This window comes from Pristis pectinata, chromosome 9 (assembly GCF_009764475.1).
Source record: "Pristis pectinata isolate sPriPec2 chromosome 9, sPriPec2.1.pri, whole genome shotgun sequence".
In the NCBI taxonomy this organism is placed as follows: Eukaryota; Metazoa; Chordata; class Chondrichthyes; order Rhinopristiformes; family Pristidae; genus Pristis; species Pristis pectinata.
Genome location: NC_067413.1, coordinates 38,987,007 through 39,004,562, shown reverse-complemented (window position 1 = coordinate 39,004,562; position 17,556 = coordinate 38,987,007). Strand labels below are relative to the sequence as shown.

At 42.7% G+C, this 17,556-nt stretch overlaps 1 protein-coding gene across 1 annotated transcript in view; it reads left to right on the top strand.

Moving 5' to 3' along the window:
• The window catches only part of LOC127574502 (collagen alpha-1(XXI) chain-like), a 164,719-nt gene that overhangs the window by 34,649 nt on the left and 112,514 nt on the right, over window positions 1-17,556 (top strand). The window contains exons 5-6 of the mRNA XM_052023531.1: window positions 13,768-13,993; window positions 16,455-16,628. Of these exons, the coding sequence (XP_051879491.1) occupies window positions 13,768-13,993; window positions 16,455-16,628 (400 nt within the window). The remainder of the gene's footprint in view (window positions 1-13,767; window positions 13,994-16,454; window positions 16,629-17,556) is intronic.

Below are 17,556 nucleotides of genomic sequence, written 5' to 3'. Positions count from 1 at the left end.
TGGGCTTCCCCTTTTCCTATCTTCAGTCCTGCAGAAGGGTCCTGACCCGAAACACTGACCGCCTGCTTTTCTCCACGGATGCCTCCTGGCCTGCTGAGTTCCTCTAGCATTATCATGGTTTTCATCAAATGCCTTTTACTGTTGTTATTCTAGAAGGTGCATTAGATGTTGCTAGTTTTTCTGGTAAAGGCTGGAGATGGATTCTGTTCCTTATTGTCCTCTGACTATCTCAGTCCTGATAATGTAAAGCTTTGGATAATCAACCTTATTGATAACTAGCTAGGTTTCAAGTTTACACAACTGGATCCTGTACCTGCACAGGATACCCTCTCAAGAACTTGGGTAATGATTAGCATGGTTGTTATAATGTTGGCTTCCATTCACATGTGCATCTGCCAGTCATTGTCTTAATTATTCTTGGTCTTGTGGAGAATGTATCTTTTTTGGCAAAGTTGTTTTTTTGCTTTCTGCTATTCAGTAGTGGGGCTGAAGATTTCCTCTATTCCTGGATTGACAATAAAATGAGATTTGTGTCTTGGTCTCTCTGAATTTGACAATGGTCCTCTTAGCTGCTTGAATCTGCCTCTCAATGGAAACCGCACCCTCTCTGACAATGTGGAGATGGGGTTACAGTGGTGAACATGTACCACTCAGCAAGCCCTTGACATTCTCTGGCAGTGAATTGGATTCCATTGTCGTTCACCATTTTCTTAGGGATCCCTTCTTCTGTGACCAGGAATTGGGCTGCTGTGGTAATTGTTGAGGCTGCACAGATGTAAACTTAAAGACACAGCTGTGACACACAGGGCAGCACAGTGGTGTACCTAGTAGAGCTGCTGCCTCACAAATCCAGTGAACTGGATTTAATCCTAACCTCCAGTACAGCCCATGTGCTGCTTCAGTGTTATTCCTGTGATAGCATGGGGTTCCCCTGGGTGCTCTGGTTTCCTCCCAAATATGAGTGGTTTGGTCCATAGTTTACTGTAAATTGCCCCTAGGACGTAGGTGAGTGGTCGAATCTGGAGGGAGATGACGGAAATGTGGGGACAACAGGTTACAGGGAAAACTTTCCTTGTCTACTTCCACTAATCACCCACCTACCTCTGTCTCCCCCTCCTCCTACTGGGTCCATCTGTCTGTCATTCTTCACCTCTCCTCGGACCACCTATCATCTATCGTCCCCTGTCCCACCACTTCCCCTCTCCTCTTCATACCGGCTGTCTTCCCTCTCTGTCTTGATGCAGGATCTTGGCCCTAAATGTTGACAATTCCAATCACCCCCCCCCCCCCCCACACAAATGCTGCTCAAACTGCTGAGTTCCTCCAGCAGTTTGTTTGTTGCTACAGAGAAAATTAGTGGGGGAATGGAATTCCTCTGTGAGCCAGCATAGACTTGATGGGCTGAAATGGCCTCTTCCTCTCTTTAAAGGAAATGTGAATGATACTTTTAAGTATAAACAAGACTTACAGAGGTACATGTTCACCATTATGACCTCTTGTGTATAAACAGATCAGGTCAAACAATATGCCATAGCCTAGTGTGTATTTCTCTAATTCTGATATCCACAGCATGTTGACTCCATTCTCTCTACATTTTATAGATAGTATACAGCTGATCCAGTGCTCAGTGCTTGTGACCTTCATGTATTTAGTTTTTGGAGTAATTCTTTTTGGATCTGTCTAGTTATGAAGGTTCTGGATTGAATCAGTAGAAAGCCACCTTCCATTGAGGCACCATCTCTGATTGACTAGTAAACTCTTGAGCTAGCTGTGTTTATTTCACCACTTTAGACCAACCCTAAGTCATTCACCGATGGTCTCACTCAGCTTTATTGGTCTCACATTTACTTGGTAATGTTTCTTCACATCTAGGTCTGCCATTTCAAGCTTCACTTGCAGTGACAGGCAAGAGAGTGCATCTGCCAGAACCAGTCATTTTCCTGGTTTGTATTTCAAAACAAAATCAAAACTCTGAAACCTTAATAATAATCTGTTCAGCCTTGTTGGCAGTCTATGCAAATTCTTTTAATAGATTTGCTATAGAGTCACCTTCTAGAGCAAATTCCCTTCTACAGAGATGGGTGTGGGACTTCCTATATCCTTGTGAGACTGCTAATAGCTCTTTCTATTTTGGTATGTCCTGTTTCTGTCGATATAAGCATTTATTTGCAGGTACTTGCTCTTGGGATTTGGGTGGAGGCATCTACCTGCAAACTGACAGTTTGTTTTTTTTCTGTAGTATAACTGGTTTGTTTCAGTGAACACCACTTCCCTAAGTTTGTTAAAATTTCTTTCTTGGGATTGTACCTTTCAATAGCTCTCTGGTTTGGCGTATGTTTTGACATGTGCAGAATGAAGTAATTCATGTGTTGGATTAGCCCCAGAAAGTTTCTCAGTTCTTTCTTGTCCTCTCATACTTTCATCGCCATGATCGCTATGATATTTTCTGGGCTTGCTTAACTCTGGCTGGTCTGCATCATTTCTGAGGAACTGGCAGCCCTGCATTTCTCAACATTTAGCTTTTAGCCAACTGTTCTGGTTCTTTCCATCACCTCTTGGAGATGACAACCATGGGCTTGCTCATCCACTCCATAGATATGGATGTCATCAGTTATGCCAACTGGCTCCTCTAAGTCTTGTCAACTTTACGTAGAAGTGCATCCTTACTTACTTTAATGACAAGACATAGATGGTGGAGCCTGTATCATCCATTGAATGTTGTCATTGGAGAAGATTCCTCATCAAGCTTCACATTTGAACATAGAACCCTTCAGCACAGGAACAGACCCTTACGTCCACCATGTCTGCACCAACCATGATGCTAAATTAAACTAATACCATTCGTCTGTACATGGTCTATATACCTCCATTCCCATCAGAATCAGGCTTATTATCACTGACTTGTATGACGTGAAATTTGTTGTTTTGCAACAGCATTACAGTGCAAAGACATAAAAATTACTATAAATACAAAATGTAAATAAATAGAGCAAAAAAAAAGGAATCACAAGATAATGTTCATGGATCATTCAGAAATCTGATGGTGGAGGGGAAGAAGTTGTTTCTAAATAGTTGAATGTGGGTCTTCAGGCTCCTGTATCTGCTTCCCAATGGTAGTAATGAGCAGATGGGGAGGGTCCTTAAGATGCCACCTTCTTGTGGCATCGCCTCTTGAAGATGTCCTTGATGATGGGTGGGGGGGGGGGGGGGTTGTTCCCATGATGGAACTGGACTAATTCATCTTTGTGTGTCAAAATGCTTCTTAAATACAAATATTGTATCTTTTTCCACCATCTCCCCTGTCAGCACATTTCAGGCATCTACCACTCTCTGTGTAACAAACAAAAAAAAACCTTGCTTCGCACATCTCCTTTAAACATTCCCCTTCTCACCTTAAGCTATGCCCTCTGCATTTGATACTTCCACCCTAGGAAAATGACTGACTCTCTATCCTGTCATAATTTTATACACTTCTAACCCCTCAGCCTTGGATGCTCCAGAGAAAACAATCCAAATTTGTTCACCATCTCCTTATGGTTATTATTCTCTAATCCAGGCAAAATCCTGGTGAAGCTCTTCTGCATCCTCTCCAAAGCCTCCACATCCTTCCTATAGTGTTGAACCAGAATTGCACACAATGCTCCAAATGTGGCCTAACTAAAGTTTAATACAGCAGCAACGTGACTTCTCAACTTTTATACTCCGCCCTGACTCACGAAGGCAAAAACTCTTTCTGAAACCCTTGGCCAGTGCTGAGAATGGCATGCGTTCTTCCAGATTTGGAGTGGAGTATGGTCTCACTTGGTCAAATCTGATTCGACTCTTTTGGGTCTGAGCTTATCCTAAGCCACTTGCTAGGTTTCTGTTTCATCACAGTATTGTTACCCAGTTAATAAGTCTAATGATTTTTGGTACTACCCCCTGCGACACCATCTCTTGTAGTCCCTTTTCAAGCTTTCTATTCAACTCAATTGCTATTTTCCATGGAGTTGGATTGCAAGTATAAATTGGGGGAGGGGTAAATGGATTAAAACTTTCAAAGTATCCAACTATTTCAGTGAAACATTCTGGGTACAGAGCATGGGGTTAACTTCTTTCCCATTGTGTATCCACTGAATCTGACCATTCTAAGTTGTGCAATGCTGTCTCCTCCAGACATGTGATGTTGCTTTGTTTCAAGACACTTTCGTTTTTATAGCCATCTTTCATACTTTTCAGGGAAAATTTTTTGGTATAACCTGAGTATCTTTGTGCTCCTGAATCTAAGTGAGCTTGAGATTGATAGTTATTGGTTACTTCCTACCATTTCCTTGGTCAAGTCAGTAGATTTCATTACTGTGGGAAATGACACAACCGGTCACTTTATATAGATGTGCAGTTCCATTATCTATTGTGTCCTCAAATCTCTGTCACCTTCTAAGGTGTAAACAGATTGGCTTCATTCTTTTGCCATTTGGTCCTTTAATCTTCCTTTGTTTCCTTTTCAGTTTCTATTTGCACACCTTCCCCCAATGGTTGAGCCAGACACATACTCTGCAGTTGGATCTGATGTTGGTGAACTCAGGTGGTTGTGCACAGCTCTGTCAGACATGCTGGGCTGTCTGTCAGTCTGGTTATTGTATTTATTTATCTTGCCCATCTGTGCCAACCGTGCTTACTTTCCCAGCACTGAATTGGAGGTTGAGGAGTCAACATCTTCATCTGTCTTGTGATGGCTTCCTTTATCTATGGCTTGTGCTGTGTGAGCAGTCCCTTCCTGATCTAGGCTTACTGTACTTCTGGGTATGCTGAGCCCTGACTGAATTGGTCCACTAACCCTGCGTCCATTTCCTTGAATTTCCATTTGCTGATTCTATTTCTTAGCCCTTCAGAAAATCATCAAGTAACCCACTTAGTTTGTGCCTCCAGGCTTCGGAGCTCGATTCAGTGGACCTGGCGATTTGAATTCATCTTGACATGAGCATTAAATTTTTTGAAGATCTCATGAGGACTCTTGCACTCTGACTCACCTGTCGAAAAGCTCCAATCCTATCTATCCACAGAGGGATGGAACTCTCCTCTTCATCACTTGTGCCTTTCAGAAAACCATTGAACATCAGTTTACATTTTCATTACTTTTTCCAAAGGCCTCCACAGGATAATCAAATCTCTCAATTCACTGTGGGCACAGCCATCTTTCCCATACTTCATGTATGGAATCAGCATTAATTGCTATTCGATTTTTTTGGAAAAAAAGGCAAATCAAAAAACAAACAAAAAATACAGATGCTGGTCATGTGATGTTAATAACAAAAATACTCAACAGATCAGACAGCATTTGAGGATCTCTCTCCATACTTTAGTATCTCTAACATTTTCTGTTATTTCAGGTTTAGAGCATCTGAAGTTTTTTTTTGCTTTTTAATTACTGTTTAACCCACTGCCACTTCACTTCCAGGAATGCCCACCTTGAAGAAGGTCTGCTCCTTCACCGATTAAATTTCTGTTTATCTCTTTATTCTTGTTCAGCTTTCAACCATTCTGTTTCCCTTGGTTTTGATAAAATGCTTACCCAAACCCACTTCCATCTTACATCTCTCTCCTCAGCAAATGTCTCCGGCTGCAACTAATTCGATGTGGATGCCAACTGAAATTCCACACATCGTATTTCAGATCCATTGTTTGCCACTCCACAGATGCTGCTTGGTCTGCTGAGTACTTCGTGCATCTTCTGTTTTAATTTCAGCATCAGCACCGCTCATTTGGTGTTGAATTTTACACACTAGACTTCTGCCTCCAACCTCTTGCTCCCAGAGCTCCATTTTATAAGTCTGTGTCTCCCACTGTGCTTATTTTTGGAGTACAGACCATGTGCTCCTAACAGATACAATGAGTGATTTCTGCACAATATAGAGTGGCAGGGTTGCCCTTTGAAGAGAGATTGAATTGCCCAGGACTGTAGTGTTTAGATGAGAATGAGAGGGGATGTCATTGGAAACGTTCAAAATTCTTAAAGCGCTTGACATGCTGAATGCAAGGAGGATGTTTCCACTGACCGAGGTATCTAGAGTCGTAGAGCAATACAGCACGGATACAGGCCCTTCAGCCTAATGAGCCCATGCCGACAACAGTGCCCACCAAGCTAGTCCCATTTTCCTGCGTTAGGCCCATATCCCTCTAAGCCCCATCCCTCCATGTACCTATCTAAGTGCTGCTTAAATGATACTATTGTACCTGCCTTCATCACTTCCTCTGGCAGCTCATTCCATATACTCACCACCTTCTGCATGAAAAAGTTGCCCCTCAGGTCCCTTTTAAAATCCTTCCCCTCTCACACTAAATATATGCTCCCTAGTTTTGGACTCCCCTACCCTGGGGGAAATATTGTTACCATACACCTTATCTATGCCTCAGTTTTAAACAAGATTGCCCCTCATTCTCCAAGGAATAAAGACCTAGCCTAGCCAACCCCTCCCTATAACTTAGTCCCTCTAATCCTGGCAACATCCTCGTAAATCTTTTCTACACTTTTTCCAGTTTAACAACATCTTTCCTATAACAGGGTGACCAAAACTGTTTACAGTACTCCCAAGTGCGGCCTCGCAACAACTGCTACAAATGCAACGTAATGTCTCAGCTCCTGTACTCAATGCACTGACTGATGAAGGTCAGTGTGCTTTCACCACCCTGTCTACCTGTGACACCGCTTTCAATGAACCATGCACTTGTACTTCTAGGTCCCTCTGTTCCATTACACTACCTTGCCCTACCATTCATAGTATAAGTCCTACGCTGGTATGACTTTCCAAAATGCATCACTTCACACTTGTCTGTATTGAAATCCATTTGCCACTCCTCAGCCCACTTCCCTAACTGATCAAGGTCCCCCGTAATCTGTAATAACCTTCACTATCAGCAACACCACCTAATTTCGTGTCATCTGCAAATGTACTGATCAAGCTTTGTGCATTCGCATCCAAATCATTAATATAAATAATGAATAACAAGGGTCCCAATACAGACTCATGCGGTACACCACTTGTCACTGGCCTGCATTCCAAAAAACAACCTTCAACCACCACCCTCTGCTTCCTGCCTCTGGGCCAATTTTGAATCCACCTAACTAGCTCTTCCTGGATTCCATGGGACCTAACCTTCCAGACCAGCCTACCATGTGGGACCTTGAAGGCCTTACTAAAGTCCAAATAAACAACATCCACTGCCCTACCCTCATCTACCTATTTGGTTCCCTCTTCAAAGAACTCAAAGGTTCGAGGCATGCACAAAGCCATGCTGACTCCTCCTAATCAGACTCTGTCTGTCCAAATGCTGGTAGATTCTGTCACTCAGAATTCCCTCCAGTAACTTCCCCTCCATCTACTGATGTCTGTAGTTTCCTGGCTTGTCCTTGCTACCTTTCTAAAACAACGGAACAACATTAGCCACCTTCCAGTCTTTGGGAACTTCACCAGTGGCTAATGATGAAGCAAATATCTCTGCAAGGGCCTCTGCAATTTCTTCTCTAGCACCACCCCCCCAAAGTCTGAGGGTACACTCAGTCAGGCCCTGGGAATTTATCCTCCTTAATGCAGTATGAGGCTACAAATATTTATTAAAAATCCCACCCATCCCCTGCGGCTCGAGACATAGTCAGCCTTGCTGATCTTGAAGGGAACCTACTCTCTCCCTAGCCACTTTTACTCTTAATATAACTATAGAACCTCTTGGGATTTTCCTTAACCCTACCTGCCAGATCCATCTCATACCCTCTCTTTGCCCTCCTGATTTCCCTCTTGAGTATTCTTAATCTTTTTATATCTAGTAACTATCTAGTATCGGGGGGCTCAGTTTTGCAATGAGGGATAGCTGTCTAGAACTGAAGTTAGGAGAATTTTCTCATTCTGAAGGTGTTGAACCTTTGGAATTTTCCATTTGGGCTGTGGAGACAGTCATTGTGCTCAATCAAAACCCAGACTGGTATGTCTCTGGATGAGATAAGATATCTGTATTAGTCACAGGTACATCGAAACACACAGAGAAATGCATCTTTTGCGTAGTGTTCTGGGGGCAGCCAGCAAGTCTCGCCATGTTTCCGGCACCAACATTGATTAAGGTTTTGGGGATAGTGCTGGAAAATGGCAATGAGGTAGAAGATCAGCCATGATCTTAATGAATGGTGGAGTACACCGGAAGGGCCAGATAATCTACTGCTCCTAATTCTTTCTTTCTTATAATGCACTAGTGAGAGATAGAATACAATAACTATATATGCTATACTTTCACTTGTATCAATAGTGATCCATATTCGTTCTGCAGCAATATAACATGCTTTTTTTGCTATATAACGCCAAGATGAATTTCATCCCATTACTATTGCATTGGGAATTGTGTATTGTAGAAGTGAATATCAAATGCTTTATTTCTTTGAAACTGTGCATGAACCAGCAATTGCCTGACATACAGGTACTCTGGGATCAGTTATGCTTATACTAGTTTCCTTGCAAATACTTTTTGGAATTATGTGAGTTTTATTTTACTGTCACATCTTATCTAAATCAAAATTTTTAAATTTTGCATTTAGTGCCAAATAACCTCAGAATTAAAATTAGCTGTTGACCCAGCACCAATTCCTGTTGAATCCAAACCTCTACAGCCCTTTATGTGTAGTAATCTTCCCTGAAAGGCCTGACTCACGTTTTTAGTCTGTCCTGCCTGGCCCCAGATTCCCCAGCTGGTGAAAATTATTTGTGTCCCCTTTCAGTTCTTCTTAACGTCTTGAAAATTTTGATCCGATCATCTGTTAACCTTCTAAATTCCAGGGAATACATCCCTAGTTTCTGTAATCTCTTCTAGTTTAGCCTTCAGAATCCAAGTTTCATTCTGATAAATGGGACATTTCCTGTCTCAGCAGGTCCCGGATCAGCCTTGAGGGCAGGAGAGACTGTTTCAAGTGGGAGAGGGGCAGGGGCAGAGGCAGTGTCAGTGTCGGCAGGGCAGCCTGCATGGTCCAGAGGTTGGGGGCACCCCCTGTGTCAGGCTTGATCCCAGTGTGGTTGTGGGTTTTCCCCTGGCCAGATTTCCCCTCAAAGCTCTTTCCACAGCGCGTAAATGGCGGAGGTCGGAATCCCATCTATGCTGGCACAGTCCACCCCTGTGTGCAGCAGGTACAGCTGTTTGCATGTAAAATGAGGGGTTGTGTCTCCAGCCCACGTCTCTGCCCTACAGATCTGGGTGGGTGCCCCCCCACTGCATGTACTCTAGCCCTTCCAGGAGGTTGATGGCATCCCGCATGGTCTTCCCATTAGCTGGTCCCATGAGGGGCAGGACACTGGCCTCAAATTGGGGCGTGCAGTGGTGACCAGGTATCCCGCGAGTGCGCTGGGTCACCCTGGTATTTTCTAAAAAAGTTGCAATCGCGGGCTCTCTCAAATAACCATTCACCAGCGCCCACTCCCTAATGACCCGGGTGCCCTCACTAACCGTGTTCCATTGCGGTCGCCTGTATAAGTCCCACTCGAGGAGGGTAGGGTACCGGACCCTCACGGCAGTCACTACCCGATCCCACAGGGTAGTGCCATCCTGGATCCCTTCCTGTGGCGCCTGTAGGGCATTGTTGACACTCTGCTGATCGGACAGGCTCCCCAGGGCGCTCACTTCCTGGTGAGAGTGGCTCACGTTGGGGGCCCCCTCATCGCACAGTTGGAGCAGCCATGCGGCCAGGTGCTTGCCTGGCCGCTGGCAGTTCTGATCTGCCAACTGGGTCAGCTCCTTGGCTGAGAAGTCCCGGGTCTCTGTAGTCTCATGGGCATGTTTCCCTGCAGCCTCCTCATCTTCACACCCACCCACCCACCCCCCCCCCCCCCATGGCGGACCTGGGACTGCGTGGTGATGGGTCAAGCATGCAGGGGTTCGGGTGCGTAGGGGGGAGGGCGTGTGTGATGGGACCCAGGCTCCTTGGGCACCTCCTTCTTGTCATTATCCATCCATATATCCCCGTCCCCCAGCCATGCATCCAGCTTGTCGCCACGCCGGACCGGTCACAAATTTTGAGTGGGTCCGGTTTCCAGCCAGACTGGCAGGCTGCCTGCGCCTGCTGCATTTGGATCAGCCTGCAGGCGACCTCGGTACCTCTGGCCTCGAGGTCGTTGGCTCGGGTCTGGGCAGCCTGGACTGCCTCCTGCAGCATACAGCAGCGCTGTTGGAGCACGTCTATCTCTTTGTCTTTTTGGTGACACATATCTTGTATCTGGCCAGTAATCCTGACCTGGCATCTCAGGAGGGACACAAACAGCCAGAAGGCACCCCTTTGACTCCCCTTAGCCTTGGGGAAGCCCGGCTTCTTAAGGAGGGAGACCACTTGGTGCCCCATTTTCTCACCATGTGGGTCTAACTGCTCGGCCCAGTCCACTGGTTTACTGTGGTCCGCCAGCATGCTGGCCAGGCTCCCAAATCCCTCCCACTCGTCGGTCCACCTGGGAATCCTATCCTCAGTGCCTGCACTGGCTTTGTTGCCCCTGTTCCAGAACATCCCTCCCTGCATCTGTGTTCAGCCAAGACCTTTGAGACCTTTTTCGCAGTGTCAATTGTTGTGAGTGAGAAAACAGATTCGATGGGTCTCAAAAGCAAGGACTCTGAACACAGTCTGGCAGTAAATGGTTTTATTTACAAAAGACGAGTGTGGGAAAATGGTAACGGGAATAACACAAGTGCACAGTTTATAGCAAGCGTGGGAAAATCGCACCGGGGATAAAATACACACACACATACACAATGAACTAGGTACATACTATCAAGGAAAAACAATACTATACCCGCAACCCCTTGACTCAGTGCAGGCATGGCTCTATGCTACTAGGGACACTAACTAAAACGCTTCCAACCCTTTAACAGTGCGCACTTCACCAACAATTTCTCCAGTGCTGTTCCGCAGTACTCGGCCTGGAGTGAAGCAGGGTGGTCCCTTGAAGATGGCAAAAGAGAGCAAGCCAAGCACACGTGGTGCTTTTTATAGTGCTGGAGGCCTGTGGGGGGGGGGGAAGGGGGTCCAGCCCGGGTAATTTACAGAGGGCCAATGGTCAGGTGGGCGCTGATAGGTGGGGCAGGACCAAACCTTGATTGGCAGTGGTGTGTCTTCCGACCAGGTGGTGGGCAGTGCTGTCACGTGACAGTCACGACCCTCCACAATACAACAGTGGACATGCAGAAGTGTGTATATGGGTGTTATTTATATGGACATATATGTTTCTGGTTTTTAAAAATTTACAAACTATTCTGCTCTGCTCAACATTTGCTAATGTTTAAATTGATTTGCTACAGTTCTGCCTATTGGCTAAATATGTTATCTCATTTTAATTAAACATATCCATGAAGAATACTTGCATTGTCAGCCATCTTCATATCATCAGCAAACTTGGAAACATGGCTCTCTGTTCCGTGGTGTAAGTTGATTATTTGTGATGTAATTATTGGGAACCCCACATAGATCCTTGCAGGTCACCACTGGTTAAATCCTATTAATTTACGGGCATGCCCGTCATTCCTCCTTCAATTCCATTAGTTTTAGCTTTAGTAAAAGTGCCTTTATGAGGGACTTTATTGAATGGCTTGTGGAGGTGCACATATATAACATCCACATACATTCTCCCACCCACTATTCGATCACTTCTTCAAGTAGGATGCATTCTCATTTCATTGACCAGGTTTTAAAAATGGGGTAGGGTGTTGTCAAATTAGTCTTGGGCAGAAACATGTTTTATACACCACCTTGTTTTGGTTTTAATTGACCCCTTTTGTACCATTGTCCAAGACCAAACTTACACCTATCTTGAAAAGTGATGATTGATGAGTTCACCAGAGTTGGTTTGGATGTTGGGTTGTAATGCTTTTCATCGTGAGTCACCACCAACTGGACTCTAGAAGAGGCTGTTGATGCACATAGTGGTACACCCCATCAAATAGTAGGCAGACAACTTCCTAAAAGGAGAGTATATTTCCAATTATAGGTGACAAGTTCAAGTTATTGTTATAGATACACATACACAGGGTATAAATGCCATGAAAATGAGCTTTTTGCAGCTGTTAGTTAGTGAAGTTGCTGGTCAGTTAAGTGGTAAGTCATTGGGTCACTGTAATCATCTCGAGCTTAATAAGCTGTCTTTGCAAATTGGGGAGGACTTTCTCAGTTATTGCTAAATAGATGAAAGATTAGCTTTGCATTGCTGATGTTTTGCCTTAGGTTGCCAGCAATTGTTAGTGTTCCAACCACACTATTCTCTCAATAGATCTGGTATTATGGTCTTTTAGAGTCATGGAGCTGTAGAGCTCAAAAGTGGGCCCTCTGGTCCACCATGTCCATGTTGACCTTTTTACCCATCTACACTAATCCCATTTGTCCGCATAAGGTTCTTATCCGTCTATGTATTGTCAATTCAAGTGCCTATCAAAATGCCTCCTAAATGTAGTGATTGTACTTGATTCTTAAGGCAGCACATTCCAGATACCAACCACTTTTTAAAAAAAACTCACCCCTCAGATCCCCTTTAAAACTCCTTCTTCTCACCTTAAACTGTGCCTTCTTGTTTTTGATATTCCTACCATGTGAGAAAGATTTTGACTATCCACGTTGTCACCCCTCAGCAATTCTTTGCTCCAGGGAAAACAAGCCCAGCCTATCAAATCTTTTGCCATAACTAAAATCCTCCAACCCAGGCAACATCCTGATGAATCTCCTCTGCTCTCTCTCCAATGCAATCACATCCATCCTATATTGTGGAAAACAGAACTGCACACACAATACTTCAAGTGTGGCCTAACCAGTGTTTTATAAAGTTGCTACATGATGCCCCAACTTTTATGTTCAACGCCCTGATCTACGAAGGCAAGTGTGCTATATGCCACCTTCATAACCATGTCTAGCTGAGGACATATGGCTTTGAAATCCAAGGTCCCTCTGATAATCAACATTCCTTAGTACCCTACCATTTACTATAATTGTCCTTCCCCTATTTGACTTCCCAAAACGCTTGTCAGGATTAGTTTCCATCTGCTAACACTCCATCTAACCTTCCATCTGATTGATATTCTGCTGTAGCCTTAGACAATCTTCATGTCACTTGCAAACTTGCTAATCATGCCTTCTACTTTTCGTGTCCTCTTCATATGTCAGAAGGGCAGATACCCTACTATATCAAATTTTGGGCCTCCATCTATATATCAGTCTACTGGTACACTTTGTCCAGTATTCAGTTCCACTATTTCTGGACCCTGGCCTAAGTAGGGATTTGTGGGTTTATGACCCAGGAATCAGTTGCTTGATCTTTAAAAAGTATTATCCAGCTTAATCACATTTTCCAGTTCTGTGACTCTCTGTCAGCCACTGTATTTAAAAGTGCTCTAACATGTATTTTGTTGTAAATATGACGAGGGTTTCTGCCTCCAGCACTCTTTCAACTCTCTTCTAATTCTTCCAATTACCTTGCATCTCCACCCCCAGTTATCAAACTCCCTTGTGAAGGGAGTTAGGTCTTTCCTGTACAATTTGTCTCATGTTATAGTGATACCCTGCCCATCTTCCATGACCCATTTACCTCTGTTCAACTTCCTCAACAAAGCTGTAACCAGCAATTAAAAATGTGTTGTCGTTTAAGGACAAAGTCTATGCAGAAGTTTTTTGTTTGTTTCAGGGAAGTTTCTGTGAAAAATGCAGGCATGTAGTTGTGATTCAGAACCAAGAGTTGCTTTGTTCGTTTAAGTATATGAAATATAAAAATACTGCTTATATATTTTCAGAGACATATTTCCAGAAGGCCTACCTCCTTCTTATGTATTTGTTGCCACGCTGCGTTTAAAAAGCCCAACCAACAGGATGAAGTTTGACTTATGGAGAATCCTGTCCAAAGAAGGAATTATGCAGGCAGCTGTCACACTTGATGGAGAACAACAGGCTGTGTTTTTCACTACTACCAGTCTGGCAGAGGAGATCCAGACAGTGGCATTCAATGATGAAAGACTAAAGGTTGGTGCTCAGACTTCATTCTTAATGCACAAAGTTTTCAGTTTTTCAATATATAAATAGACTCATCTAAGCAAGATCCTGTAAAGAGTTTTTAATCTATTTTGGAGTTCGTACATTTATAAACATAAATTAAGAGTCTATGTACACTGGGAAGCAAAATCGATGACGAATACAAAATTGTCAGGGAATAACACATTATGAACATTATCACATTGGCTGCCTGTTGCAAGTCTGGCCTGATATTCATCTCTATTGCTGCTGAGAATCAGAGGACAAGTGTATTGGGTAGCCAATTTAATACCACTATTTTATGTTGTCATTCGTTATGAATTTCTGTTTGGTAAGTATTTCTGAATGCAAGAAGTGTTACTAACACTAGTTGGGTTTCCCGCAGTGATGATTTCTACTTGGTAGCTGCCAAATAACTTTGAATATATTTGGCAAAAATGTAGGGTGTAATATCTGTAGACTCATCAGCACACTCCTGCAATGCAGGAACCAAATTTATTAACTCTTAGCCTGGGGGAAGCTTTACAATACTCTGTCACCTCTCTTCTCTCATATTCAAGGTTATCTGGGATGACCTCTTTCAACAATTGTTAAGACCTTTTCAGTCTGTTGTGTAGGATTTGGTGCCATTATAAATGGAATAATAATCTTCAGATGCTGTAAGTTGTAGAAGAGCAAACATATGTGCTCTATGTGCAACCCATCCTTCTGTGCTAACAAATGACTAGTTAAATTTCATGTGTGGAGCATTTGGAAGATCAATTTCCATTATATTGCAGCGTAAATTTGTGGTCTGCTGGAACCTGATAATGAAAGGTGAGTAATGAAGGAGTTGTAAAGGTGCTTGGCATATGTATCAGTTCAATGAACAACATCCATATGACTAACTACTTCTAAATGTACTGTACATCTCTATGAATATCTTTGCAACACTGCATAATTTCCAACCACCCTTTGGCAAGCTTTAGTGCCTGGCCAGTTAGAGCCTTATCTGGTTAATAATGTGGGACAATTGTGGAAGGCTAGCTTATCTAAAGGTCGGCAAGCATTAATCATACCAGACAGTGATTCTCCCACCAGTTCAGGGACTGGAAACTTTAAGACGTTGCTTTGAAAGAATTGTGCTAACACATTTTAGATTTAAGTGACTGATAAAAATCTTCCTTCTCAAAATAAAGTCCCTACATGTAATGCATTTGGCATTGCCCTTAATTTGACAAACAGCGGTTGAACAGGTGGGACGTGTACATCACTTGACATTTTCTATGCCTAAGGTTTAAAAAAATACATAGCTTGTTATTGTGGGAAAGTTTATCCTGCAGTGTCGATAGTGCTGTAATGAAGTTGGGCTTACTAACCCTTGTTTATTAATTGACAGTAATAAGTTTTACTTTATATTTGTCCTGTAATCCCACCTTGGAGTGTTCAATGCCAGTGGTGGGTGTCCAAAGTGGAAAAGTGTTCCATTCACCAAGCCCAATGTCATTTCACCACCACTCCCATCCATTACTTCAGATATGATCAGTAATAGACCCTTTCAGCTGCAAGGAAACAGGTCAGGATCCAAGATTCTGACCAAGAGTAGACGTACTGTGTGGAAAATTTCAAAATGCAGACTTGTGTTTTTTGGCAATAAAAAAAAGACTCCTTACTTGAAAAATGGTGGTTGAGATCTTAGTTTTTTTGGCAATTCTTATTATTTGATGCTGAAGTTAATCTGTCAAATAAAATGACCATACTTGATATGTTTTTGATGATAAAGGATGCAGAGGGAACTCGTCAAATAACAAACATCATATTCACAGGCAGTAAAACTCTGATAATCCGGTACTTTGTTGCCATACTGGCAGAATATTACTGCTTTTAATATCCCAACACACTTTTAATTCCAGTTTTATTTTAAATGTTATACAGTATAAAAACAATTACAGGGGACCCAGTGAGTTTAAAAGGAGCACTAGAAACAGACCAAGTATATTTAAAGGGAGCGTGGGAAATGGGGTCCCAGTGAGTTTTAAGGGAGCATGGGAAACAGGACCTTGTGAATCTAATGCTAAACCATCAGGCTTTCCATGTAATTAGATGATAGATTATTGGAGTTTTACTTATTAAAGGACTAGAAATTCAATCAAAAAATATATTCCACTGTTTTTTTTCTCTATTTTGGAAAAGTAATTAATTGACGTATTGTAAACAAATATATTTTGGTGCCAAATTCAGAAAAAATACTATTGATGGTATTTTGAGGTATTATTCTCATCAGAAAATGGATGAAAGAAAATTAAGGAGGTGGATGGGAGCCTTCTAGAGGGCTTGCTGAAGTATAGAATGTGGGAGTGAAATAAAAAGATGCTCTTGCATCTTAACTCAGGCACTATACTGGGTGCACAAAGGAGAGAAGATTTCAGAGGTTTTCCAATTTTAATCCAATCTATTTCTGTTATACTTGTAGAAATTATTCGATGAGGACTGGCATCAATTAAAGCTACTGATACTAGAAATGGAGGTCACTTGTTTCTTAGATGATATGGAAATTCAGAACCAACATCTTGAGCAAGTTATTCCTATTTTCATAAATGGAAAGACCCAGGTGGCTAAACTTGTGAAAAGAGAGACATCTGTACCCGTAAGTAAAAGTACCACTAAAGTTGTCACACTAACTTAATGTCAATTAATTTGGTTGTTAGGTACAGCTTTCGCTATTCGTTTTGCAAGTAATCATTTATATTTATTAAAATGATCAGGCACATGGATGCATTTTTAGTATCTAATGGGGGGAGCTAAAAATATTCTGCAGATGCAGATCTAAAATTAAAACAGGAAGTGTTAGAAATAGGTTGGGTGTGATCTGTGGAGAGATCATTGACCTTTTATCAGAACTGAAAAATTGAGAAAACGAGCAAGTTTTAAGATGCAGAGAAGGGGAAGGGCTGGAAAGAACAAATGGAATGGCTGTGACAGGGGCATTCATGTTACTGGTGCTGCCTAAGAGTGGGTGATGAAATTTGTCATCACTGCCATTCTGTCTGGAGGAGTGTGTACTAAGGGAAATGAATGACAACAATAGATAGAAAGTAAGCAAAAAAAAAGCTGTAACTATGTAATGCAGAGCACGGCCATTCCTGAAATATTCCTGAAAATCTGAAATAACAGAGAATGCTGGAAGTACTCAAGTGGTCAGGTAGCATCTATAGAGATAGGAAAAAAAAACTGAGCTAATGTTACAGATGGATGAACTTGTATCAGAACTGGGCAAACAGGAAAGTTGATATTGTTGAGTTTGCTCTTGACTCCTGAGGGCTGTAACATGCCTAGACGGAAGACGAGAAGTTGTTCCCAGAGCATGCTTTGGACTTCAGTGGAACAGTGTAGAGGCCCAGAGGTAGAGAGGTCAGTGTAGGGATGGAATGGAGAATTAAAGTGATTGGCGACTGTATTACCGATCTCCCTCTATTTAAATTTCTCCAGACAGATCAGCTGTGATTAACTAGCATTCATCAGCCTCCCTTAGACAGCACCAATAGCACAATCTTTATTTTAATATCAGTATGTAT